The 26,406-nt window shown below is 39.2% G+C and overlaps 1 protein-coding gene across 4 annotated transcripts in view; it reads right to left on the reverse strand.

Moving 5' to 3' along the window:
* The window catches only part of LOC117675628 (tetratricopeptide repeat protein 39A-like), a 43,375-nt gene that overhangs the window by 12,336 nt on the left and 4,633 nt on the right, over positions 1–26,406 (reverse strand). For 3 of the 4 annotated variants that reach the window (XM_034434485.3, XM_087888562.1, XM_034434488.3), the window contains exons 2-10: positions 22,809–22,904; positions 19,605–19,736; positions 17,767–17,834; positions 16,600–16,667; positions 15,436–15,500; positions 7,565–7,664; positions 1,953–2,018; positions 1,130–1,238; positions 258–325 (exon numbers count right to left, since the gene is read on the reverse strand). In XM_034434485.3, coding sequence (XP_034290376.1) covers positions 258–325; positions 1,130–1,238; positions 1,953–2,018; positions 7,565–7,664; positions 15,436–15,500; positions 16,600–16,667; positions 17,767–17,834; positions 19,605–19,736; positions 22,809–22,904 — 772 coding nt within the window. The remainder of the gene's footprint in view (positions 1–257; positions 326–1,129; positions 1,239–1,952; positions 2,019–7,564; positions 7,665–15,435; positions 15,501–16,599; positions 16,668–17,766; positions 17,835–19,604; positions 19,737–22,808; positions 22,905–26,406) is intronic. The other variant, XM_034434487.3, reaches the window with a different exon arrangement.

The following is a 26,406-nucleotide window of genomic DNA, read 5'->3' on the forward strand; positions in this document are numbered from 1 at the left end:
AGTTTCCTTTTGGGCTCAAGGCTCAGGTTAAAAGTCCCAAACTCCTCTCCACTGCAGCATAGCCACCCCATTGGCCTCCTAGATGCAAAATGTAAAACATCATGCCTTCTCCCACATCTAGCTCTGTTGCAACTCAAACATTTCCTTACAACCCTAAGTAAGAAAAGAAAAATCTAACTGATCCTTCGGTTAGACACAAACACAGGCAGAAATTGAGTGACCTGAAGGACAGGGCAGTCATTTGGATACCATTTTACCTGTGGATAGCGGGAGAGGTATGGCTTCAGTAGGGCCTCAGCCTCTGTGAAATCATCTTCACCAATCCCTGGGGACAACACAGAGTGATAAAGGTGCATAGCATGAATAAGGATAAGACAGTCATAAGTTCATGATCCCCAGACAGACCTTGAAATATCTGATTAGAGACTGAAGATATTCTTAAGTAAACCATACTTTATGGTTATCCCTGAGAATATTGCTTTCTTGGGTTGCTTGAGTTCCCAGCTGGGTCAGGCAGCCAATCCTGACGATTTCTACTACAAGTCCCTAAAATTGTAGCATTTCAGTCCCATTTCCTAGCTTTCTCTCAACCTCTTAAGTAATCAGCCAGAGAAACAACACAGATTGTCACTGTTTGCACTGAAACCCTCTTGACATTAAACTGCAGAAGGTAGCCCTCTTTTTTGAACTGATTAATAAACATTTATAAAAACACATTTCATGAGCTTGCTGAATTCCAATTATCTCACTAAGTCTTAATGTGAATCATACCGGATAGGGAAATATAATTATACTACTGTATTTGCAAGAACAAAAGCCTACTTGCTTTCTTGCAGAAATCCATCCCACTATGACTGAATACTGAGCAGACTTATACCTATTAGGTTAGACCAGATTTCTTCTTCTTTTTAGTTCAGCCATAGCTATGCTGATGCCTCCCATTAGAATTTATTTTAGTTAATTGCATCAAAAAATGTACCGTATATATCCCCATTAATTGACCTTATTCAAAATAAGAAAGCCACCCCCCCTCCCAAAGCAGCGATCCGTTGGGGGAAAGAGACCCAGTTCCTTGATCATGCTGCTGCCACATCCCCAATGCTTCTCTCCAGTGGAGGGATTCACTTACCTAAGATGAAGGTAAGGAAAGTATAGTAGCAGAGAAGCAACATTGTACAAAGTAGAGCCCGCAGGTTGGCTGTCGTGGCCCCCTGATGTAGTTTTTGCAAACCAAAATCCTGAATGGAAATTAGAAATAATATTCAGAAAACTGAGAGAACCCGTGGAAAGAAAGAGAAGAAATGTTGTACCCATTTGCAGATAAATTCAGCAAAGGTGACAAAAAAACAATTTCCCCAGATACAGAAAAGTATTCTGGATAGTGCACTGGTTTTGGTGACCTTTATGGGATTTCAAATTGACCATATGGAGGAACCTGGCAATTAGTGCCCTCACCCACTAATGCATTTCTGAGTTCATACATAATACTAAGTTATAAAGTACTCTGGCTTTGTTTTGTATTAGCATGGAATTCATACTTATCCAATTTAATTATATTACAAATTACATCTCACTATTGGTTCAATAAACCATGAGTTTAAAATTTCCAAGCTAAGGGTTACATATTACCATAGCTATTGCTTCATTACTATCTCTAAAAATATTGCAATCATTTGGATTGTTTCAGCCCAGTTAGGTTAACCGCTTTTAATCTGTTGCTCTCTAGCATTCTATTGATCATGGTGGTGGGAGGACAGGAAATTCTTGTCTAATGCATTGAGAAGACACCGTACTAGGGAAACCCAGAGAAATATGTTTTTGAGGGTTTAAATTACTGTATCCTCAAAATTAAATTAGTGTACCAGTGTCCTCTCACAAAGCAGTTATATGTCACCAGATACCTTCTGCAAACCCAAATAATGCATTCATAGCCTTCAAACTGGCACTTGTACCTTGTCCCCTGAAAACCCAGCAAATTCCAGAAGTCTCAAAATCCGGGGTGGAAAGAGGGAGAGAGTCTGTGGAAAACACATAACATAAAAGATAACAAAGACACCTGTAAGGAGTACATCCTCTTCCCAAATCTTCAATGTGTCCTTCAAAGTGAAAGACCTTTTTTCAATATAATCAACTCGGAACCATTTGTTGACATTCTCCACTACAAAGCCCTCCACATCCTCTTCCCCACAGTTTTCTTCCATTGGCATTATCTTTTTCCAGGAAGGGATTCTGGTTTGCTTCTCTCTTAATAGTAAGCACCCATGCTGTATTACTTCAGACTTTGGCACTGTACTATACAAATAAATGTTCCTCCACAGCAACATTTGATTCTATTAAAAAAAAAGCTCTGTCTAAAGAAAAGTAGAATCATAGCAAAGGTTTCAAACCTATATTTATCCTTCTCATAATACTTTTTCTTCTAATGGAGTGACATTTCAACGTATGTCTCCAAGTGAATTACTTCACTAGGAACAGCCTGAATTATGGGAAAGTCTGAGCTGCTGATCACATTTTGTCCACTGGACTCAAATCATTCTATAACAGAAAAAGATTACATCTGGAAATGTACTAGCTGATCCCAAATAAACACAAGAAGAATGTGCTAGAAGTAAAATTGGGATTAGAGACATTTTAATTTATTCTGAACCCAGAACAAATCATTGCATTCCAGACGTTTTACTATGCTTCAAATCCAAATGTATGTTTGGTTCAGGCACAGACTACCTGGAAACAGCTGTTCAGTGCATGCAATAGTTTATGCACAGTGTTTTACGCATGCATAATTGGGACGTATACAGTAGTCAGAGCAATGATGCCGTAGATGAAGTTAGATCCTTGGCTTAATGGTACTCCTTCAACTGTAGACTACATGGGTACATCCATAGTGCTTCATTTTTACAGCTCTTAAATTCCTGATGTATTAAAGCAAAAAAGGCAAAATAAAAATTCTGAGTTCTGACAAGGAAGAAAAGTGCTGGAATGTGACCAATTCCACATTTTAAATTAATTTAGTCATAGCATTATATTGGCCTCAGAAATATGATAGAGCTTGCTTTTGCTACCAAATACATTTACTTGGAAATAAACACCATTTTATTGTAGTGATCAAGTAGAAGTTATAAAATGAACATTTCTAACCACACATACCTCTCCTTGATTGAATAACAATAATACTTGATCAAGTGTTGTACAAAATCACATTGCATTAAACTGTATGCAAAGTGCAAATCAAATTGGCCCAAATTTGCTTCTATGTTACTGTCTATAAAAATAGTGTAAGATGGGAAGATGGGCAGAACAAGAAATGAAGCCAGAAGAGTCCTCCCTGGGCTTCACAGGGCTTCACAGAAGAGAACACCCTGTGTTCCCTGGGCAAAGGAAAGAAGTCTCATGAAGACCCCTGCTTGAGTTATGCCCATGTCCACACGGAATGTAACGCAGCCCCTAAAGCTGACTTCTTGGCGCCTTTGGGGAGAAAAGTTGCTGGGCAAGGCTTAGCTTTCTTCTTAGCAATTAAGACAGTGGTGGGTTGCTAGCAATTCACCCTGGATCGGGCGAACCGGTAGCGGCAGCGGGAGGCTTCGGCCACCCGCCTGGATGCTTCTGCACATGCGCAGAAGCATTGCGTGTGAGCTCGCACGCGCCCACGAGCAAACCGGTAGCGATGGGTTTTGAAACCCGCCCCTGAATTAAGAGTAACAATCTTGTGGAAGGCTACATTTAATCTTTCATGAATATATTTCTCTGACAGATGAAGCAAAAGAAGAAAAGTACAGCAGTAATAATTATGCAAGTATTTCCGGAAACCACAGCACAAATGGCTATGGAGACCCAGAATCCAGCAGCCAGACTGGAGTGGGTGTCCTGCAGTGAACCAGCCAAACTTTGAGATCCCTCCTCTATGCAACCTCTGACATTTCGTCTTTATGCAAGCTAAAATGTCAGTTTGCCTTGAACGAGCTTCAACACCTTGAATGAGCTTCAAAGAGGGTTCTCTTGTAAGGGTATGGCTTCAGCAAATACGAAGGGGGAGGAGCATCTTCACACCATGGTAAGCAGCCTGTATGTATGAACCTGCCTCATCTAGGTAAAGGAAGTTAGCAGAGAGTTGTTGCTAAAAGATTAGCCAAACTTTGGAAGCTGGTTGTATGACAAAAAGAAAAAGACAGGGGAGGGCCTTCTCTGTGGGGGCACCTACCCTCTGGAATCAGCTGCCCCCAGAGATAAGGAGAATCCAAGACCTCGGTGCCTTCCGCCGTGCCCTTAAAACCTTCTTTTTCCAGCAAGCCGGGCTGGCCTAACACTTTTTAAAATGTTTTTAATTGTCTGTTATTGTTTTTAATCATGGGGCCAAATTTATATATATCTTTTTAATTGTATTTTAATGTTTGTAGTTTATGTTTTTATTGGCTGTTCACCGCCCTGAGTCCTCAGGGAGAAGGGCGATATACAAATTTAAAAATTAAAAAAATTAAAAAAAATAATTAAAGGCACTTTTCTAATCGAATTGCCATAATTGTGGTCTGTTGTCATTTTAAACCAAAGGGGAAAGGACTGACAGTTGTTTCATTTGCTTCTCTGAATGCTTACTATTGGACACAGATGAACTGAAAGTAGGAACAGCAAGAATGGCATGAATAATATTAAGAATATGAATGGAGCATACAGTTGTGATTTTATGTTTCGTCATTAACAGTGACAACCTTTCAGAAATGAAGGACAACTTATGTTAAAATAAATTATTAGATAAAAATGCAATAATAAATATTTGCTAGCTTGAGCATATCCTTGAGAAGTCACATTCCTATGATCATAAACCCTGTAAACCAGCTTAGGCTGGTCATACAAGACCAAGTTGTTGGGCAAGCTAGTGAAGCTAAATGCTAGAGTTCATCAAAAGAATTTACTGCAAAATGCTGTAAAAATGTTAAATTTTATGCAACTCAGCTAATGAGACTAGTAACAAAGCTGCCCAGACCTAGCTGCCAATTATGTATCTGACTAAATGGTTTATTTGAAGGATATGTGAATTCCATTCCCAATAATTCCTTATTGCCACAAACAAGATGAGGTCAACCTATTCTCCAAAGAACCTGAAGGATACTAACCAAGGAAAGAACCAACCTAGAACTAAGGAGAAATTTCCTGACAGTGAGGACAATTAATCAGTGGAACAGTTGCCAGCATAGGTTGTGGGGGCTCCATCGCTGGAAGTTTTTAAGAAAAGATTGGACAGCCATTTGTCTGAAATGGTGCAGGGTCTCCTGCTTGATTAGGGAACTGAACTAGAAGACTTCCAAGGTTGCTTCCAACTCTGTTATTCTGTTAATATTAATCATTATCCTGCATTTTAGACTTTGTTGCCCAAATAAATATTGTGGTGACGTCAGAAGCCACAAGGTGGACTTCCGATACTCTCTTGTGATCCCCATTCTCTCATTCTCTTCTTTAATGTAGTTTCTATGCCTTTTTGCCTCTCTGAATCCTCTTCAGTTCTTTTTCTCTACTACTTATTGTTTCCTGTTTTTACAGACAGTGACTGTTTTAGCTGCTCCATACATTCCTCTTCCCTTTCTAAAATCAACCTTTTCCTGATCCCAAGTATTGTGAGTTTGCTACACCAGCACCATCATAACACCACTTCAATGTTGTCTAATTCTGCTTCTCATGTCTTACAGCATTATTTCTCTAATTATCCTTTCTTCAATTCCTCTTTCTGTTCACAAGCAATTCTCTTTGCCACAGGGGTGTGTCCAGTACAAGCCAGAATCATATCATGTGCATCATGATGTCATTGTATAAATCATGCATATACATAACATCATTTGCCCCCTTGTCCCCTCACCTTTGCCTATGGATTCCTCTTCCCCGTTCTTGAAGTAGTTCCTTATTGAGCACAATTTTCTTTTTACATAAATATGTGTAATTTACTAACCAACTGAATAATTTATCAGCCACACTATTCTTGGTCAATCAATCTATATCATAAAGGTCTTGGTTTTCTGTATTGGTAGGCTAGCTGCTCTCCCTCTATACAAATCCATCACATCAAATTTTTGGACGTGACTATGGTCAGCATAGATATTATGCTTAAAGAAAAAGAGATATTTCTAATAATTTTTCACCACTCATTTCTGATATCACATCCCAAACCATAGAACAGACAGAAAACAAGGAATGAATTTAGCACAAGATCAGTATACTTAAACCATGAGAAAAAATCTGACATTTTGGTTGGCAAGCCTCAATGGAGTGGGGTTGGCCAATGAGGATAGTTATGCTATGGTGTAGCTCCATCAATTTTCCATCACTCCAGAAATCCTTTTAGTTCTGGAGTAATTTATTTTTCTCAAATCTCTCGAATCCCTTTTTAAAGCCATCTAAATTTGTGAATTTTACCCCACTGTATGAAGTGAATATCACAGATCACCTAAGTGCTCTATGAAATATTGTCCCATTCTGCATCATTGGATAATCCATCATTTGTTTGTGTTTTAGTTTTATAAGAGATGGAGAAGAGCTTCTCTATCTTTAGGAGTTAAACTAAGAGCCAGATTTTCTCAGAGCAGAAAGATCAAATCTATCAACAAGCAACAGCTACACACTTTCGAAACTAAAAAGCACAAGGCAAAAGTTTGATTAAATCATGGGAAAAGAATTAAAAATAAGTGCAGGAATTAAACTACAATAAAAACAGGCAACCCAATCAACTGTAGTAAATGGCTACTACTGTACATCCTAGTATGCAATACTGTAAAGATTCTTCACTACATCATATGTTATAGTTTGAGCTGAAGAGTGTAGTCCACCAATGCCAACTCAAGAACTACTGTCATTCTTATAGAGAGCCTGATGGTGTTTAACTTTTTTACACAATGCATAATTTTATGAACTTCTATGACATCCTGCTTTTTCTCAGTTAAAATACCCCATGCAATGTAACCTTTACTTATAGGAGAGTTTTTTCAGCCCTTTGAGGTTTTCTTCCTGCCAGCCCTGTTGGCTAAGGCTCTCTGATATATGATAGCACAGATAAATACCTGCTGTGAAAAAGAAATTAGAACCAATTATCCCAGACACAGGAATGAAGAAAGGGGAAATAACCTGGGGTGCTGATCTTCAAAGCTTTCAAGCAATTTTAGCTGGCAATATCTTAATACAGTACCTACTTAATACCCACAATAAGTGCTGTTCTCTCCACATATTTGTATATCTTTCTCAACCTGTACATTTGCAACTACAGAACAGCATCATAATGCCCAAGTGAAAACTAAGTGAGTTACTTCTGGAAAAATTAATGGATTGTCTCTTGGAGTTCAGTTTTTGTCATAAACACAATTTTCTATGCCCCTTAAGAAACTGTGGAAGTTTTAAAGTATCAATTTTCGCCTAGAGAAAGTACAAACTTCCATTAAGCCAACTCATCAAAAGAAAGAAAAGTTTAAAACTCTATATGTATTATATTACTCTCTGCAATTCTATCCATATTATTATATATATATTTTTTAATAATTTTCAATAAAAAAAAGAAGAAGAAGAAGCTGTGGAAGCATACTCAACTCACCAAATTGAAGGCACCAATGCCAAGAGCAATCCCCCCCTCCAGATGGATACGAACAGAGTTTGCAGGCAAGCAACTAGGTTGGATAAAAGCATTCAGCTCTCTGCGAATATAAAAAAGGTTACAAAATTCCATTGCCAATTTATCTGCCTGAAATTACATAAAAAGAAAAGGGGTTCTATTTCATAGACCTTTTTCACTCTAAACCTGGCTTTTAGTCATACAGGGAATTCAATTCATTCCCTAAGACACTCTACAGATGTCCAAATTTAAACCTCTAATCCAGAATAGAATAATGCTTGTCTGGAAGATAAACATATATAGATCAATAAAGATGGAATTGATACCTACCAGTATTCCAGCATTTCAATTACTTAATTATTTTGCAGTGTGGCTGGCCGATGAGGTCCAAAAAGACCGAAATAGTGCTATCCCAGTCTCCCATAAGTCTCAGAATAAACAACACAAAATGTCTGACAGGCCTGAAAGTGATGATTGGAGATATCATCCCACTATGGCCATTTAACAACTTTATCTACATAGGAAGAAAACCCTGACCACAAAAATATCATATATATATATATATATATATATATATATATATATATATATATATATGTATGTATGTATGTATGTATGTATGTATGTATGTATGTATGTATAAATATATATGTTTTTCTTTCTTTTTTGTAGGTTTTATGTGTATGTCTCTTTAACCAGGTTCTACCTACATAAACCAAGATATTATGCAACCCTAGTATATATATATATGCCATAGACTCAAAAGATAACACAAAGGATAGTAGCTGACATTCTTTTGCACTACTATATCTCCATTCATTTTAGAAAGAATCACCAAAAGCCCCCCACAAAAAAATTTTTTTTTAATTTTTTATTAAGCAAAAACATAAGACAAAAATACTTACAAACATGTATACATAAAGACAATACAAAAAAAAAGAGAAACAAACTAACTAACTAACAACTAACATTGTTTCAGCCTATCGGCTGACTTCTAGAAAACTGTTGCATTAGTGATTATTTTCTGTTTCACCTCTATTTCTCTATTAGAGATGTATTTTATGTGCTTACTTATTTTTACTTTTTTACATGTCCAAAACTTAACTTTATACTCTATTTTTAAAATTTTCTCTATGAGTAAGTATCTATTACTTCTATACATCCTTCTAATAACAGTTCTAACTATTTATACATACAGTCATGTGGTCTATCTCCTATGTGATTCTCTGTGTTTCTTGGTTAGGTTTTATATAAGTATTATTTTATCAATCCTATCTTTCCCTCTAGCCAGGAATACCATCTTTGCCAGACTGCATAATAATCAGTGTTCTCTTTCTCTTGTAGCTCTTTTGTGAGTCTATCCATTTCTGCACATTCTGTTATTTTTGCAATTATTTTTTCTTCTGTTGGTAATAGTTCTGATTTCCAATTTTGAGCATATACTATGCGTGCTGCTGTTAAGATGTGAATAATGAGATATTTTATCTCTTTAGTCTGTTGTGGTGTGGTCATTCCGAATAAAAAAAAATCCGGTTTCATATCGACCTTCTGTTTCATTATTTCTTCAATCATTATCTTGATTTCTTGCCAGTAATGTTGTGCTCTTCTACAAGACCACCAGAGATGATAATATGACCCCTTTTGTGATTTGCATTTACAACACATTGGTGACACATTTGGAAACATTTTCGCCAGACGTGCCGGTGGGAGGTGCCATCTGTAAAATATCTTGTAGAGGTTTTCTTTATATGGTATTGACATTGTCAGTTTGAGATTTTCTGTCCATAATTTGTCCCATTTTTCCAATTCTATGTTGTGGCCTATATTTTTTGCCCATGTTATCATATTTTCTTTGACCGTTTCCTCCTCCAATTTATAGTTTATTAAATATCTGTAAATTTTGGTTATCATTTTCTCCTCTGTACTTTTTAATATCTTGTCTAGTTCATTTGGTTCGGTCTGAAATCCATATTGTGTCCGGTCTGCTATATATCTTGACTTCATTTGACGGTATGGCCACCAATCGATAACTATTCCCTGGCAATTCTTGCCTCGTGTCTAAGTCTCCTTCACTACTCAATAATTCTTGGTAATTCCTCATTTTTCCTATTTCTATGGTGTTTGGGTAGATTAAGGCTTCCATGGTCGACAACCAACGCGGAATCTTAGTGTAGTGTTGTTTTCTGATTTCTTGCCACGTTTTGTATAGTGAGCCTCTGATAATGTGCCGCTGAAAATACCCGTGTTGCTTATCTATGCTGTCCCATAAGAAGGCGTGTCAGCCCCAATTCAGATCAAATCCCTCTAGATATAACATTCTCTTGTTTTTTAAGTCTATCCATTCCCTAATCCAATTTAACGATGATGCTTTATAATATAACTCCCAGTCCAGTAAACCGAGGCCTCCCTTCTCACGGGTGTCCTGTAAGCATTTTATTTTAATTCTGTCCTTCTTTCCTTGCCAGATGTATTTCATTATTATCTTATTGAGATCTTTGAAGAAATCTTTTCCTGGGCCGATTGGTATCACTTGAAAGAGGTAAAGTAATCTCGGTAATATGTTCATTTTTACTGATGCTATTCTGCCCAAAAGTGACAACTGTAATTTGTTCCATATTTCCAGATCCTTTTTATTTTTTTCATCAATTTAATATAGTTATCCTCTCTAATCATTGTTGCTTTTGTAGTGATCCAAATTCCCAGGTATTTTACTTTCTTTACAATCTGTATTCCTAATTCTTCTTCCAATTTTGTCTCTTGTGTCTTAGTCAGATTTTTTGTCAAGACTTTAGTTTTTTGTCTGTTAATTTTGAGTTCCGCTACTTTGCCGTATTCTTCTATCTTCGCCAGTAATTTAGTTCCTGCTATTTCTGGTTGTTCTACTATGAACACCATGTCGTCGGTGAAGGCCTGTAATTTATATTCCTTATTTCGTATCCATAATCCCTTTATGTCCTCTTCCTTCCTTACCTCATTTAGTAAGGCTTCCAGCGATATTATGAATAGTAAGGGAGATAATGGGCACCCTTGCCTCACCCCTTTTTGTATGTCCAGTCTTTCTGTCATGTCCCCATTAATTGTGATTCTTGCAGTCTGGAAGGAGTATACTTTCTTAATCATTTTTAAAAATTTGTCGCCAACATCCATTAACTCTAATTGTGCTATGAGGAACTTCCAATTCAAATTGTTGAATGCCTTTTGCGCATCGAGAAAGATTAAGGCTATTGTTTATCAATTTGTTGTTCATAATATTCTAGAACGTTTATGATTGTTCTCGTGTTATTTTTTATCTGCCTCCTTGGGACAAAGCCGTTTTGATCAAAATGTATATAGTTGTGTATAATTGTTTTCAATCTTTGTGCTATAACTGTCATGAATAATTTATAATCAACATTTAGTAGCGAAATCGGTCTGTAGTTCTTAACCTGTGTCCGGTCTGTGTCTTCTTTGGGGATAAGTGAAATAATGGTTTCATTCCAAGATTTAGGAGTTTCTGCTTCTAGTAATGCATCATTGAAGACTTGGAGGAGTATTTCATCTGTCGCTGACTGGCAGTTTTTATAAAATTCAGTTGGAATTCCGTCTGGGCCTGGTACCTTGTTGTTCTTCTGTTTCTTCTGGGCTTCCATCAACTCTGTCATCGTAATTGGTTTATTTACTATGTCTCTATGGGTTTCCTTCAATTTTGAGATATTTGCTTCGCATAAGTATTCCTTGATATCTCGGTCTTGGATCTTCTCTTGTGAATAAAGTTTTTGATAGAATTCTTTAACTATACGTTTTTTATCTGAATTCGTGTTACATATTTGTCCCGTTTCATCTTGTAGTTGATATATTATTCTCTTCTCCCTCTCTTTTTTCAGTCTGTACGCTAACCAGCGACCTGTTTTGTTTGCGTATTGAAAATGTTTCTGTTTTGCCATTTTCATTTTCTGTGCGATTTCTGTTTGCATGATTAAATTCAGTTTATGTTTGGTGAGGTTCAGGTTTGCCTTTATTGTTTTATCATCAGGTTGTTTTTGTAACTGTGATTCATATATGTTGAGTTCTTCTAGTAAATTATTCCTTTTTAGATGTTTGTCCTTATTTTTTTTAGTTGTGTATGCTATGGTGAGGCCTCTTATGTAGGCTTTTGTAGTGTCCCATAGATTCTGTAGCGAGGTCTGTTCCTTTGTACAGTATTTAATTGGAAGAATATTTTGAGTTCCTTCTTGATCATCCTTATATATTCTTTATCTTTTATTATTCCAGTATCCATCATCCACCTCTTTTCCTTGTGATAACCTTTCCATATTATTTTTATAGGATTGTGATCGGCCTAGGTATTTGGTACAATTTTGATATCTCATATTTCTTTTCTAAGATCTAGTGTCACCCAGGCCATGTCAATCCTAGACCATGACTGGTGGGGGCTTGAGTAGTATGTGTATTGTTTAATTCGTTTATTTGCCTCTCTCCACCCATCGTATAGATGGAATTCTTTGGCCATATCTTCAAATGTTTCCGGTAGGGTTCTCTTTCTAGTTTTATTTTTCCTGTTACTACGATAATCGTCTTGTAGATTCGCAATTGCGTTAAAATCCCCAATAATGCAAATGTTCTCATATTCCAGGTCTTTAATTATGTCATGCAGTTTCTTGTAAAAATCCCTCTGGTTTCCGTTGGGTGCATATATGGATACTAGTAATATTATTTTTGTTTCTGTTTGTATTTCAATTATTAAGATGCGTCCTTCCGTATGAGTATATATCTGTTTGGTTTTCAGGTGATTTTTAACATACATTACTACCCCTCTCTTTTTACAGTCTCCTAGGGATGTATATAATCTTCCTAATTGTTTATTTTCCAACAATTTTTGTTGCTGTCTTTTAATATGTACTTCTTGTAATGTTATGATATCAATATCAAGTTTTTGTAATTTTGTAAATATGTATTTCCTTTTCATTGGTGAGTTGAGTCTGTTTATGTTGATCGAAATAATTTTTAATTCTCCTTCCATCTTTATTTGGGTTTATCTATTTGTTATTTTCAACTTTGTTGTGTTTCTGGTAACTCTTTGTGTCTTTTCCCTCATTCCCTCTCTCTCCATTCTTTCTTTCTCCATTCTCCTTTTATCTTCTTGGTCTTTTTCTTCTCTTTCTATTCACTGTACCTCTTGCCTCCTGTGTTCCGTTTCTTCCCTCCTCTCTTGTTCTTCTTCACATGTGAAATGTTGTTCAAAGAAATCTTGAGCCTTCTCTAGATTATTGATCCTATACTTTCTGTCCTCCCAGGAGATAAGTAGACCTTCTGGCATTAGCCAGTGAAATTTTATTTTGAATTTATTTAACTGTGTAGCTAGAAAATTGTAATTTCTTCTTTGGTCTCTTGTTCTTCTCGGTACTTGTTTGAGAGTTAAAATTTCTCTTCTCTTGTACATGGTTGTCTCCTCTCTCATTTTCCTATAAATCTCTTCCTTTATAAATTTCTTCGTGAATCTTATGTGGATTTCCTTGGGTAACTTATTCTGTCTTGCGTAGTTCGTATGAACCCTATATATTTCATCTATTCTGATTCAGAGTTCTTCCTTATCCCTCTGGGTTGCCTTTGCCAGTATCTCAATCATTGTTTCCCCTATATCTTCATCCTTTTGCTCTTCTACATTTTGGAATCATAGATAAAAAGATGCCTTCTCCATTTCAAGATAAGTTAATGCGTCTTCCATTTCCTTGTTAAACACCTCTTGGTCCTGTTCCATCCTTTCCATTCTATTAGTTGTATATTCTATCCCCCCCAAAAAAATTTTTAGTCAGTTTATATATTTTACAGAAGGACATAGGCACTACAATAATTTTTAAAAATGGGTAAAATATCCAAAGGAGATTACTTAAAAATTTGGCTATGTTAATTTTAAAGTTATATATACTTTTTCATCTTGGAATTCAGTATAATAAAGCACAATACTGTGCTGAAGGAGCCACATTGCTATTCCCAGTGTTAAATAATACAAGTTGAGACTAATTCAAATTCCACTTTTCCATGAAATTCATTGAGTAATTTTGGACTCATCGACCCCACATGCACACCACTAGGATAAAATGGTCCAAGGAAAATCAAAGCTATCGTTTCAATCTCAACAGAAGAAAAGCAAAATCTAAAGAAAAACTAGGAATAAATACATATGAGTTGATTTGGCAATATGTGGGCCAATATTCATCTTCTCATCGTTCCCATCACCCATCTCCTCCCACTTATGACTTTATGACTGTAACTTTGATGCTGGTATCCTTATGATTTGTATTGATATTGTTTCCTGATTGTTTATTTGTAACGTATGACTATCATTAAGTGTTGGAGCTTATGATTCTTGATGAACGTATCTTTTATTTTATGTACACTGAGAGCATATGCACCAAGACAAATTCCTTGTGTGTCCAATCACACTTGGCCAATAAAAAAAAATTATATTCTATTCTGTTCTGTTGTTCTGTTCTGTTCTGTTCTGTTCTGTTCTGTTCTGTTCTGTTCTGTTCTACTCTACTCTACTCTACTCTATTCTGTGATTAAAGCATCATGCTTTATGTCAGCAGTTCGGTGGTTCTCCTTGGTTCTGCCAGTTATGTGTGGAACCATCCCCTCTAGTCTCAGTTCCTCTTCTCTGTTCCTCAATTCCCTTTTGGCTAGGATGGGTATTGGATGAAGGAGTGCCCACAGCCTTTCCCCCTGTTGATTAGGCAGTTATTCAATCAACATGCAAGAACAAGCACATAACTAAGAACAAACTTAACCAAGGCATTCCTGATTATAGAACACTATGGAAAACACAACTGAAAAACTCAGTTCTTTAGGTTGCTGATTGTTTTTGTTTCTTTGTTGTTCACCGTGCAGTTGACCTGTTGACCTAATAAATGTGCTAGCAAATAGTTAAACAATGCTGCCATCTAGTGGTCCAATGGTCCAATTGTCCATTGGAGGATCAAGAGGTAGCAAAATACTGAAACTGATTAACTCATTTTAGATTTAAGGCATGTAAATAAAAGGATTCAATTCTTGTATTTCAGATGAGACATTCCTTGGCAGTGGTTGATGCTTCCAGGGAGTTCTGGGTCATTTCTTCTTGTCATCTTGTTTTACAACTTCCTCATTGATTCCCAGAGCTAAACCTCTTTCTTAAACTCCAGCTATTCAAAAACATGACAATCAGAAATTGTCATGGTCACATTGGTCCAGATAACCATCAGAGAAAAGCCAAGAATGACTGCATAAACAATATAACTCTTTGCTGCCACTTAGTGGTTGAAAGATTGTATAGTCGATCCATAGTTTTAAAAAATCAGATGTTGATGGAAAAAAACAAAGGAAACAGTTGCAACATACAAAGGAACTAGGGTATTGTACATGACAAGAGGCTTTTAATATGAAGGATGATGTTGGATGGGGCTGGAATTTTAGTTGAGGGGTCACCAATTTTTGCCATAGGAATGTTGTGCTTAACATGTATGGACAGCAGCAGAGCATGGATCCCTTCTGGATGCATTGTAAGGGTTACACTGTGAAGGCACCATGATTGAAGGAAGCATGATTTTCCTTCAGCTTTAGGATGGGAAACATCTTTGTTGCTATAGCCTATATCTCATCAATCTACAGAGTTTAAATAGAGGGTAAGATTTAAACATTGTAATGCTTCCTCTTTACAGAGCAGTCTTGTGCCTCTGGTCATCACCTAAATATGCCTGTCTGTGACAAGTTGACCAAAGACTTTCCCATTCCAAAATGTGGCACGTGGAGTGTTTCATACCCCTCACTAATGCTCTTTCTCATTCCTACTTGTGACTTTACCCCTTCATTTACCCAGACCTGCCTTCCCAACTCACCTGTAGATGAGGTAGCTGTTACGCACCTTGATTCCTCCTTTTATGAAATTAACCATGTTTTCATCCTGTAAGAAGCAAAAAGTCTCCATGAATAAAACAACCTCCATTTGCTGGATGTATATCTAGGCAATGCCACTCCTAGTCACAAAGCACTTCATCAAAGGCATTCATCACACTTGGCTACCAGCAGGATGACTGCTGAAGTGTTGAGGCTTTATCCCCCGAGCTTGCTTTCATCAAAAGAAATTAATCTCAAGATAAGTGGGGAAAACTGAATCTCTAAACAGTTATCTACATCTGACTCCCTTGCCTGGTTTGTTTCATAGCATGTCTCAAGCATTTTGCACTCTGGTTCTGTTTTCCACCAAGCAAGCTAATACAGTTCTCATACATGGGTGCAAGCTGTGTCTATGGAGGTGTCAAAGATGGCAGGAGTGCAGCTCCGCTCCTTTTAAAGATGCAGGTGACACTGATGCCTGTACAAAAGGAGCTTGCATTGTGGACATTGCATTGTGATACTCACCAACCATCTTGCTGATTTTGATATACACACACAGACATTACTGAGCTACAGCCTTCAAGTGAATAGTTATTTCAGTGTTAGAAGTTCCTAACACTGAAATTACAAGGACTAAAAGGAAAATTGGAAAGTCAAAAGAGCAGTAGTTAGGAAAAAAGAGTGCTTTTGCTCCACTTGTCCTGCAATTTCCATAGTTAGCACAGGTATTTGGTTAACTGAGACTGAAACTTTCCAGTCTAGTGTAGTGGTGAAGGTGCTGGCCTAGAAAACAGGAGACTGTGAGTTCTAGTTCCCCATTAGACATGAAAGTCAGGTGGGTGACTTTGAGCCAGTCACTCTCTCTCAGCTCAACCTACTTCACAGGTTTGTTGTTGGGCGGGGGGGAAGAGGAGGAGAAAGGAGGATTATGAACGTTCGACATCTTCAGTTACTTATAAAATAATAAAGGTAAACTAAAATTCTGATGAACAAACTCAATGCACAAGCTCTAATACAGGAAGAAAAATGCTGAAATATATTTCTTGGATTCTGTCTTCCAGGTTTCTTGTACCTCTCTATCATAGAATTCTCTCTCAGAGTTGGGAACTACTGTAATAATGGGATAGAATTTGCGATTAAGTTTGAAGGGAGAAGAATTTTCTTACCTGGAGGAAGATGAGGGCTGCCCGGTGCAATAAGCATTCTGCATAACATACTTCAGCATGCAGTTCCTCTGTAACAGGGAAACATGGATTTAGGGAGTATGTGCAGTATTTCAAATATTGTCTTTATTATTCATCATAGTAACTCATACTTTTGTTATGTCCTACTTGAACTATCATAATATGCTCTCAGAAGCTTCAATTGGTCCAAAGTGCAACAACCTGTATGTTAGTCAGTGGGAGCACATTACACACTAGTCAACATGTATGGATTATAATTGGGACCAGAAACTTTGTTTCTAAGTGCTGTAGCACATATGGGTAGTTTGGTGGAAAGAGGCAGGAGTCCCGAGTAAGGAACTCAGGGGAGCATGGGAGGGGTGAGCAGGTGCCATACGGGATGGGGAACTGCCAAGGGCAGCTGCCAGGGAACACGGGCAGGTTGGCATGGGATCCAGAAAGGCCAGCAGAAGGTGCAGGCAGATCAAAAGAGGCCTTGGGTGGGCTGGCAGAGATCGCAGGAAAGTAAGGGGGTGCTGCAGGTGGGCACGCACTGCAGAAGGTAAGAGGGCCAGGAGTGCCACAGAAGTTCCTTGGGAATACTCCATAATAGGCTTCTCAGGAGAAAAACAGCAGGAGTGACTTACTGGGGTGACTTATAACTTCCCTGCAAAATTGCCCATTAACTTTGCTTGTGGGAAGCCAGCAGGGAATATCACGAATTGTGATCACCTGATGAGATTCTCTGTGACATTGTAATCATGAGCTGGGCACCCAAATGCTATAAGTTATCTAAAACACCAGATCTAGAGATGGCCTTTTATGGGGTGGAGTGGACAATATCTTTCTTGCAATTAGATGTTGACATCCTCCCACATTTAGGAAACTATCCCTCCCTCATCAGTTACTTAAAAGAATCAAGAAAGACAAACATCCAGGCCACAGGCAGCAGAGGATACCCTAAAGAGGCTCCATTTCCTCGGAGGACACAAGAATCCCAGATAATGCAGTACCACCTTTCACTAGATCCTGCTCATCTGGAATCAAGCAAGACCTGAGTGGATTTATACAACTTTACACATACTCCCTCCTATCCTCCAGCTTTTCCTACATTAAGACAATTAAAATATTGTCTTGACTCTCAGCACTTTGAATTTTAACTCTTCTCACCTTCCGTACAAGCATCTCCACCTTGCCGACTAGAGAAGGTACCAGTCACAGTGGTTTTCCTCCGAAATCTGTCAGGGGAACCAAAAGCAGCTGAATTACTAGGTTCTTCATCCACCTTTTCCAACCCCTCACCCTAGGACAGGGGTGTCTAACCATCCTGGAAACTGTAAGGGTCTGGCCCGCATCACTTTGGCCCGGCCCCTGCCATCCCAGTGGACGTGCGCGCGCACAGACCCAGTTCTCCATCGCCGCATGCAGAGCAACTAAAATAGTCTGTGGGACTATGGTAAAAAAATAGTTCAGACCTTCCAACCTCGCGAGATCTTTTTTTTTTTTTTGTGAGAAGTTGGAAGGTCCGAATTATTTTTTTTTCTGTAGTCTCACAGACTACTTTAGTTGCTCTGCACGTGGCGGCTGTGAAAGGAGCTGGAAAGGTTAGTGACAGGATGTGGCTGACCTGGGTGGTGGTGGGGGGGGGGTTGAGCGTTTAGCCTGGCTGGCTTGGCTGAAGGGCCCTCAGGTAAGCCGGGGCGGGGCGAGTGGGACAGTTCTGCACCCCCTGCCTTGCTTCATCCTCCACACACCCCTTGCTTCGTTCTTCACCACTTCTTCTCCTTGCTTGCCACTGTAACCTAGCAGGAGGCTAACTAATGCACTGGTGCGACGGCCACAAAGCAAGGCGGAGGGTGCGGAGCTGCCCCCCCCCCTGCCCCGCACCGGCTTACCTGAGTGCCCTGCCAGCCTGGCACTGAAGCTCCACAACTGCTGCTGCAGCAAGACAGAGAGAGGGAGAGAGAGAAGGGGGGGCTCTCCAAACTCTGTGTGTGTGTGTCTGAGAGAGAGAGAGAGAGAGAGGGAGGGAAGGAGGGAGAGGGAGAGAGCAATCCCTGCTTTAGTTGGGGCACCCAAGCTGCTGGCAGCAGCGCAGGCAACAGGAGCCACCTGAGCAGTGAAGGGGGTGGGGGTGGAGTACGAAGCAAGGAAGGGGAGGTGCGGAACTGCCCCACCACCACCACACACTGTGTCAGCTTCCCTGAGCGCAAGAGAGCAAGGAAGGAAAAAGAAGGAAAGAAGGAAGAGGGACGGAAAAAGAAGGGAGGGAGGGAGGTTATAATGAGAGAGAGTGAGAGTAAATCCTGCCTTAGCACTTGGCCACCAGCAGCCCTGCTGCCTTATGCCATCCTCTTGTCCCCTCCTGACCTCTCCTGGTGGTCTCCCATCCTATCATTGAGGATGCTTTGGTTACAAAGCCAGGTCTCCTCATAAGGAGATGGAGTGGGCCTCCCTCTGACCCCTACACTTCCCCCCCCCGCACACACCATGAGCAACCTGGCCAGGGAGAGCAAGCACAGCAGCAGTGGGAGCTGGCCATGCCCTACCATGGCCACACACCCCCTCCCACCACCCCAAAGTCAACCACAATCCTGATGTGGCCCTCAATGAAGTTGAGTTCGACACTCCTGCCCTAGGAGATCACTTTCCACCAGAAGCCATTAAGCCTTGTACTCCAGCAGCACCTTTAAGCAATCCTCTACTATTTCTCCAGGTTACATTCATTCCCCAATCATTTGTCCTTTTGCACCCACATTTTCATCCCATTTTTAAACTAAGAAGGGAATAAGCATTTAGAATTGCAGATCTCCTGCCTTGTTCAAGGAAGAATTAAATATCCACCAACTAATGCAGCAATCAAGCCAGACTTTGGGGAAATACTGGTTATTTAGAAGCAACATTTATGAGCTGAACAACTTGCCATCCTCTCTGCAGCAGTCCCAGACCATGGCTGCAGAAACAAATCTTCCTATGCTCCATTTCAACGGTGTGTGTGAACTACACACCTCTGACAGATCTCCTGGGCTTCTTTCATGGTATGCCCTGCATGGATAATATCTTCATGTTCAAAGGTCATCATGGCTTGCATCTCCAGGATGGTGGCATAAATTAAGGCATGGTACATGCTCTCTCCAGTCCTGCCAAAAGGGGTCAACAACAAAAGACAAAAGATATGGTTCAAGGCAATACAAGGCTTTGCTGATTATACTTATATGATACACACACACACACACACACACACACGCACACACGCACACATGGCATAAGGCATTAACAAAGGAGGTGGCTTAATATTTGGAACACAGAACATCATCAGAGTAGGAAGGGACCTTGGAGGTCTTCTAGTCAAACCCCTGCTCAAGCAGGAGACCCTATACCATTTCAAATAACCGGCTGTCTCTTTTTAAAAGCCTCCAGTGTTGGAGCTCTCACAACTTCTGAAGGCAAGCTGTTTCATTGGTTGATTGTTCTATCAGGAAATTTCTCCTTAATTCTAGGTTGTTTCTCTCCTTGATTAGTTTCCATCCATTGTTTCTTGTCCTGCCCTCTGGTGATTTGGAGAGTAATTTGACCCCCTCTTCTTTGTGGAAGTCCCTCAAATATTGGAACACTGCTATCATGTCATCCTTAGTCTGTCTTTTCACTAAACTGGCTATGTTCAATTCCTGCAACCATTCTTCGTATGTTTTAGCCTTCAGGCCACTTTTGTTGCTCTTTTCTGCACTTTTTCCAGAGTCTCCACATTTTTTTTATACTGTGTTGACCAAACTGGATGCAGTATTCCAAGTGTGGCTTTAGCAAGATGTTACAAAGTGGTACTAACACTTCATGTGGTCTTGATTTTATCCCTCTGTTAATGCAGAGGTCTAGGATTGCATTGGCTTTTTTGGTGGTTGCAGCACACAGCAGGCTCATATGTAAATGATTGTCCATTAGGAATTCAATGTTCCTCTCCCAGTTACTGCTATTGAACCAAGTTTCACCTAATCTGTATCTGTATATTTGGGTTTTTTTGCCTAAGTGTAAACCTTGCTTTTCTCTACAATGAATTTCATTTTGTTAGATAGGGTGCAAGTTAAAGTCTGTCAAGAAGTTTAAGAATATCCAATCAAACTAAAACTCTTCCATTGAATCCTACAAAGTCCAATTACCAATTAAATTCAATCTGGGAATCAAATCAATCTGGGAATCAAATCAATGCAGTTTTATCAATACCAGCACAGAAATCTACAAATGTAGCTTTTTTAGTGTAGTAAAGTGATCTAGAAAAAGTCAACCGTAATAACACAAGGGCTATCAATAGATTCAAACTCAATGTAATTCATTCTAATCTTGATTGTAGGAAATATGACTTCTGCAATAGAGTAGTAAATGTCTGGAACACTCTACCTGATCCTGTTGTTAGTCTCTCTAATCCCCATATCTTTTACCTTAAACTGTCTACCATGGACCTTTCACGTTTCTTAAGAGGTCCCTAAGGGGGCGTGCATAAGCGCACCAGCATGCCTACCGTCCCTGTCCTACTGTCCCCATTTATATGTAATCATTCTATGTGTTTACGGCTATGTTTTGCCTATTTATATCCTTTTATTTGTGCCAAATTTTTTTCGTGTGTCCATGTCTATGTCTACACTGTTACTTGTTTCCTTGTACTTGTTGACAAATAAATAAATAAATAAAGTCATTTTTGAATTGTGCATGGATTTCAACTATTTCTCCTAATGTTTTTTCTACTCTCCCTGCCCATCTGCCCTAGTGCTTTTGCAATTGGTACCCCGTTATGTACTTTCACAGTTGATTTATCTATGGATTATCATAATTTGGGTAATCTAGCCATGCTCTATTAACATACTGTGTTAACAGGCTAATCCATAATATGATTCGTCTGATGTAACTTGGGTTTAGGGTTTAGCATTCATTAAATGAATGCAGCTTTGCCATCAGCTTTTGCTAATGAAGAGGAAAGAGTTACTGCTTACAAGGGTGGCTTCAGATTTCATCAGAATCAGTTTTGTAACACAGGCTTAAACTAGAATGGACAGCAAAAATCAAATGCCTCTAGTTAAGGCATTTGTATGTATGTTACTTTTCTAAGCTCAAAACTTAGACAAAAATAAAGTACATTTATTAAAATACAGTAAAAAGTATCTTTCATTTTAACAAAATGTATTTTGTTAAATGTACAAAATACATAATGTATTTTGTTAAAAGTATTAAAAAGTGAGTCAACATAACAATTAAAGTTATCCAATATGACCATTGTATTCATTTTACCTTGTAAAGACCATCTGAGATACATACATTTAGTAATCCTTTCAGAATACATAACAGTAAAAAGGGCATGCTTTCCATAAATGTTTCACTTCATAGAATGACAGCTGCAGTAAAACAGTTTCCACACGGATTTCCCTAACCTTGTTTTAAATTATAGGAGACATAAACACTGTGTTCCTAAACTGCACCACTGCACAATCTTTATATACTTTGGGCTTGAATAAGACCTATTGCTAAATAAATACCTCTTCCTTCTTTTCCCTACACACAGGATGCATAACTTTCTCCATCCTTACACAGAGCAGCTAAAGAAATGCCATGGGGGTGCTGAAGATCATGCAGCAAAGAGCTGCTCTTACTAGTAACAGCCATGTGACCTTCAATAACATTTAATTCTAGATTTTGCCACCCGACCTACCAGCACAAACCTGGCCTCTCTGTAATAAGCCTCTTAAAACACCAACTTCCAATATATTTTTAGAATACCGAAGCATATATCCTGCTACCTTCCCCACAAGCTACATGAAATACTTATGAGCTGAGTCCCTCGCAGAGGAACTAGACAGCTGCTTGCATATGAGCATTATGGAACACTAAGCACTGACTTTTCTGGAGAAGCTAGAAGGACATAGTTTGTCTTATTTCAGACTTGAAAGAAGACTCTAGCAAACCAGGCTAATTTTTCCCCCTTCCCCATTTGAGTTTATTCAAGCTCAGTGTCTGAGAAGCAATTCTCCTTCCATTGCATCCCACAGATTTGCTTCATCCCTATAGTTGTGAGCACTGTAATTGGGGTTCTCTAGTTGGAAAGCGCTGGAGGAGGATTTACTTCAACAGAACAGCTGGAAACCTTGGTAATAGTGGGGGGACAGGAAGCTGATATCCTGCACTTGTCCTGTGTGCAGGATGAATCAGCTTGGGCACTTCTGATTTACCTGGGCTGCAGCATTTCCAAGCTCTTACTGAACTGGTTATGCAGGAAACAATTCAGTGCCTCCATGCACTCAGCTAAGGCAGTCTCCAGGGAAGTGCTGCGAGTAAGAAGAGAGGGCTGGTTATCACAGACGTTCTTCTAAGATTTGGAATTACACACATTTTCTAGTAACTCCTGTCCATTTAATTATTAGTTTTTAGCCAGTTGTAATGGGACCTTCCCTTAAATTGAACATTTGATTTGGATGAGACAATATTAAGGCAAAGGCACAGATAAAAGATCTTTTGTGGACTTCTAAGTTTTTACTATTACTGAAAAATGTGGTCTAAGACATCAAAAGAGGCATTGATTTACCTGTATGGGAGAAACCGCTCTATGAGTTTTAAGAGCAAACTGCAGCATTTAATTGTAGCGACACTCCCCCCACCCCTGAAACCATTCCCTACCATTAAAGATGTTATATTTCAATAGAAACAAATAATATCCTCATTTAATTAGCCTCACATGAGCTGTAGAAGGTGCCCAAATAGATAGGAAAGCAATAACTTTCTCATTGACTGATAAAAATAAGTGTAAATGTGCCCTGCTTCTTTTCTAAAGCTGTAAGAGAAACTTCCCAGATCTGAGGGCTTCCCTCCCTCCTATAGGGATCAGGAAATGCCCTTCCTCTGGGGTTCTTGAAGGAAGTGGTTGGCTACTTGTCACAATTGTTTAGCTTAGGTGTCCTCCCAAAGACAGAATTCTTACCTCTGACAATACTAAGCAAACACGGTCTTTGCCAGCATAGTTACCCCACCTTACTCAAACAGGACTGGCCTTTCAACAAACTCTCCAACTGTTAAACTAGCAATAGCACTTAGACTTATATACTGCTTCACAGTGCTTTTACAGCCCTCTCTAAGCAGTTTACAGAGTCAGCCTATTTCCCCCAACAATCTGGGTCCTCACTTTACTCACCTCAGCAGGATGGAAGGCTGAGACAACCTTGAGCCTGGTGAGATTTGAACTGCTGAACTGCAGGCAGCCAGCAGGCAGCAGACGTAACCTGCAGTACTGCACTCTAACCACTGCACCACCACAGCTCTTAAATTAGGTTTTAGGCTGCCACCCCTTTCTAAAAAAAATTTAGAAAACTTTTCCTGTAAATGTAGCAACACAGAGCTATATATTGGTGTTGACTTGGTTTACGTGATAATTTATCTAGCTTAGTTTCCTCTGCATTAATCTATTGTAGCTCTTCAAGATTCAAGACAAGGGTTTTCCCCAAATATAGCTAAAACATGTCAGGAATTCAATGTGCAATTCTTCTTAAAAAGAGGACACTAGAAATACAATCACACACCATTTCAGTTTTAAAAAACGGGGGAGCACTTAGGAAACTACAGTAGATTTATTTTGACTGAGCTCAAAATTATAAAGGGTCATGAGTAGGAAATAGGAGATGGTTATAATTATCAAGAAAGTGCACCAGCAAATAGCTAATATATGTAGAATGTTACTAGGGTGAACAGAATGTAAACCGGCAAAGGAAGCAAAAAGAAACAAGGCACATGTTTGTGGACATGAGAACCAGTTTGTTCTAGTGGTTAAAGCACCAGGCTAGAAACTATGAGACTGTGACTTCTAATTCCACCTTAGGCATGAAAGCCAACTGGGTGACTTTGGATCAGTCACTCTCTCTCAGCCCACAACATCATAGAATGGAGGAGTCACCAGAAACTCTGACGTGGTGCTCTGTGGTCTTTCCCACAAAGATGCATTGGGGGACGTTTTCCTGGAATGTTTTTCTCAGCAGCCCCAACTGGATCTAGCCTATTTTTGAACCTGATCTTTCTTTTTCTAGTTTCTCTCCCATACCATATTTGGTTCTGCTCTGTTCCAGTTTTGAAGAATTATTCTGCTGACAGAGAGACATAGCCTCCCCCACCCACCCACCCCAGTCCTTTGCATAAAGAGTGTTTTTGACTCTGCTGAATGTAAAAAGAAAAAGAAAAAACAAAGGATTACACAGTATCATCTTTGCATTGTTCTTCTCCCCAAAAAGGAATGATGTCCAAAAGAAGTTAAGCGGAACAAACTGACACCAAGAGAGAATGGCAACTCAAGATATGGGAAGACATAGCAAATTTGGCTATCAAGAATACGTTTAAATGCTCTTACTGTATGCATGGAAACATTAAAGTGCTGCTTTTCAAGACTGGCTAAAAATGATGCCAGTTGCAGGAACAGCTGGCTGCATTTTTAGTCCTTGTTCTACCTCAGCAGTGAAGCAGAGCAGAGGTTCTGATGGTAGCATCTGAGAAAGGGAGAAACCATGATAGAAAATGCTTTCTTTATGCCAATTACTGGCAGGAGTCTGAGCATTGGAGAAACAGCAGCAAAACAGTGGTTCTCCTGCGGGAAGAGAAATTAGGAAAATAGGTCTTCAACTGCCATTCCATGGGAGAAGTAGGTATTTCGAGTGCCAGGGAAATTTATCCCCCAAAGACCTGTTCCCCAACCTTCTCTTCACCCACTGCTCCTATTACCCAAGCCACATTCCTGCAGAAAAGCTGCCCATGAGTGCCAGCTGAAGAGTTATATGGAGCCAAGAGCCCACCAGAGAAGCAGCTCCATCCATATCTGTCCAACACTACAGGACATGTCACCTGGATATATAGCAGAAGCACACAGATGGCACACCTTGAAACAACCATTGCAGGCTCTTATTCACACTGGCCAACAGTCCATTTCTGACAAATGCCAACATCATATATTTCTAATTGTCTATTAGTTCAGTATTGGACACCTGGTCTACAGTTCCACAATTTAGGCTCTGAGGCATAAAGGGTGATGGCCAGCCATATCTCAGGGAAGTGCCTTTGCAGATGGCATTCCTGTGGTACAGTGGACTTTCCATAGGGGACTGTGGGACATTTGAATGTCAGAAGAACTTACGCTTAAAAGATTTGCTTCCCCTCCTTGTCTCACCAAAGGTTGTCAGAGCAGTGTGAGAGATGGCTTTTGCTATAGAGGAACATTATCCCATTGCCAAAAAGCAAATGACTCTAAATGTTAGAGATGGGACATACCTTACATGCTTAGTAGGAAACAGGACAGGTCTCCAACTCTAAATTAATCTTAGAACAACCAGCTGCAGATTAAACCATGAACGCAGCTTACGATGGAAGAACTGGAAAAACACTGTTTGCAGCAGACCAAGAAACTATGAAAGGAAATTTCTTTTGCAGGGATGGGATGAATGGCTGTCTTCACACTGGGACCAGAAGGACACATAAATGAGCCCATAGGCCCCAGAACCAAATTATCTGAAATCCTAAAGAGGTTTGGGAAGTTTATCATCTTGGAGCAACTTTTTATAGTGTTTGAGAAAGTATAGAGTATGGACCTAGTGCTAAAAAATTGGAGAATGGGAAATCCTTAACAGGAGGAAAAAAGAAGATCTAGACTAGTCAACTTAATGTCAATTACCAGACAAAACTCTGAAACAGATAAATAAGCATCTGATCATTGAGTATTTGGAGAAGAATGTAATTGCCAGACCAACATTTCTTTTTTGGGACAGAGTTTAGTTTATTGTTAGAGTGAATGAGCATAAT

The sequence above is a fragment of the Pantherophis guttatus genome, chromosome 2 (genome assembly GCF_059756535.1).
Source record: "Pantherophis guttatus breed Tessera chromosome 2, ASM5975653v1, whole genome shotgun sequence".
NCBI lineage: Eukaryota > Metazoa > Chordata > Lepidosauria > Squamata > Colubridae > Pantherophis > Pantherophis guttatus.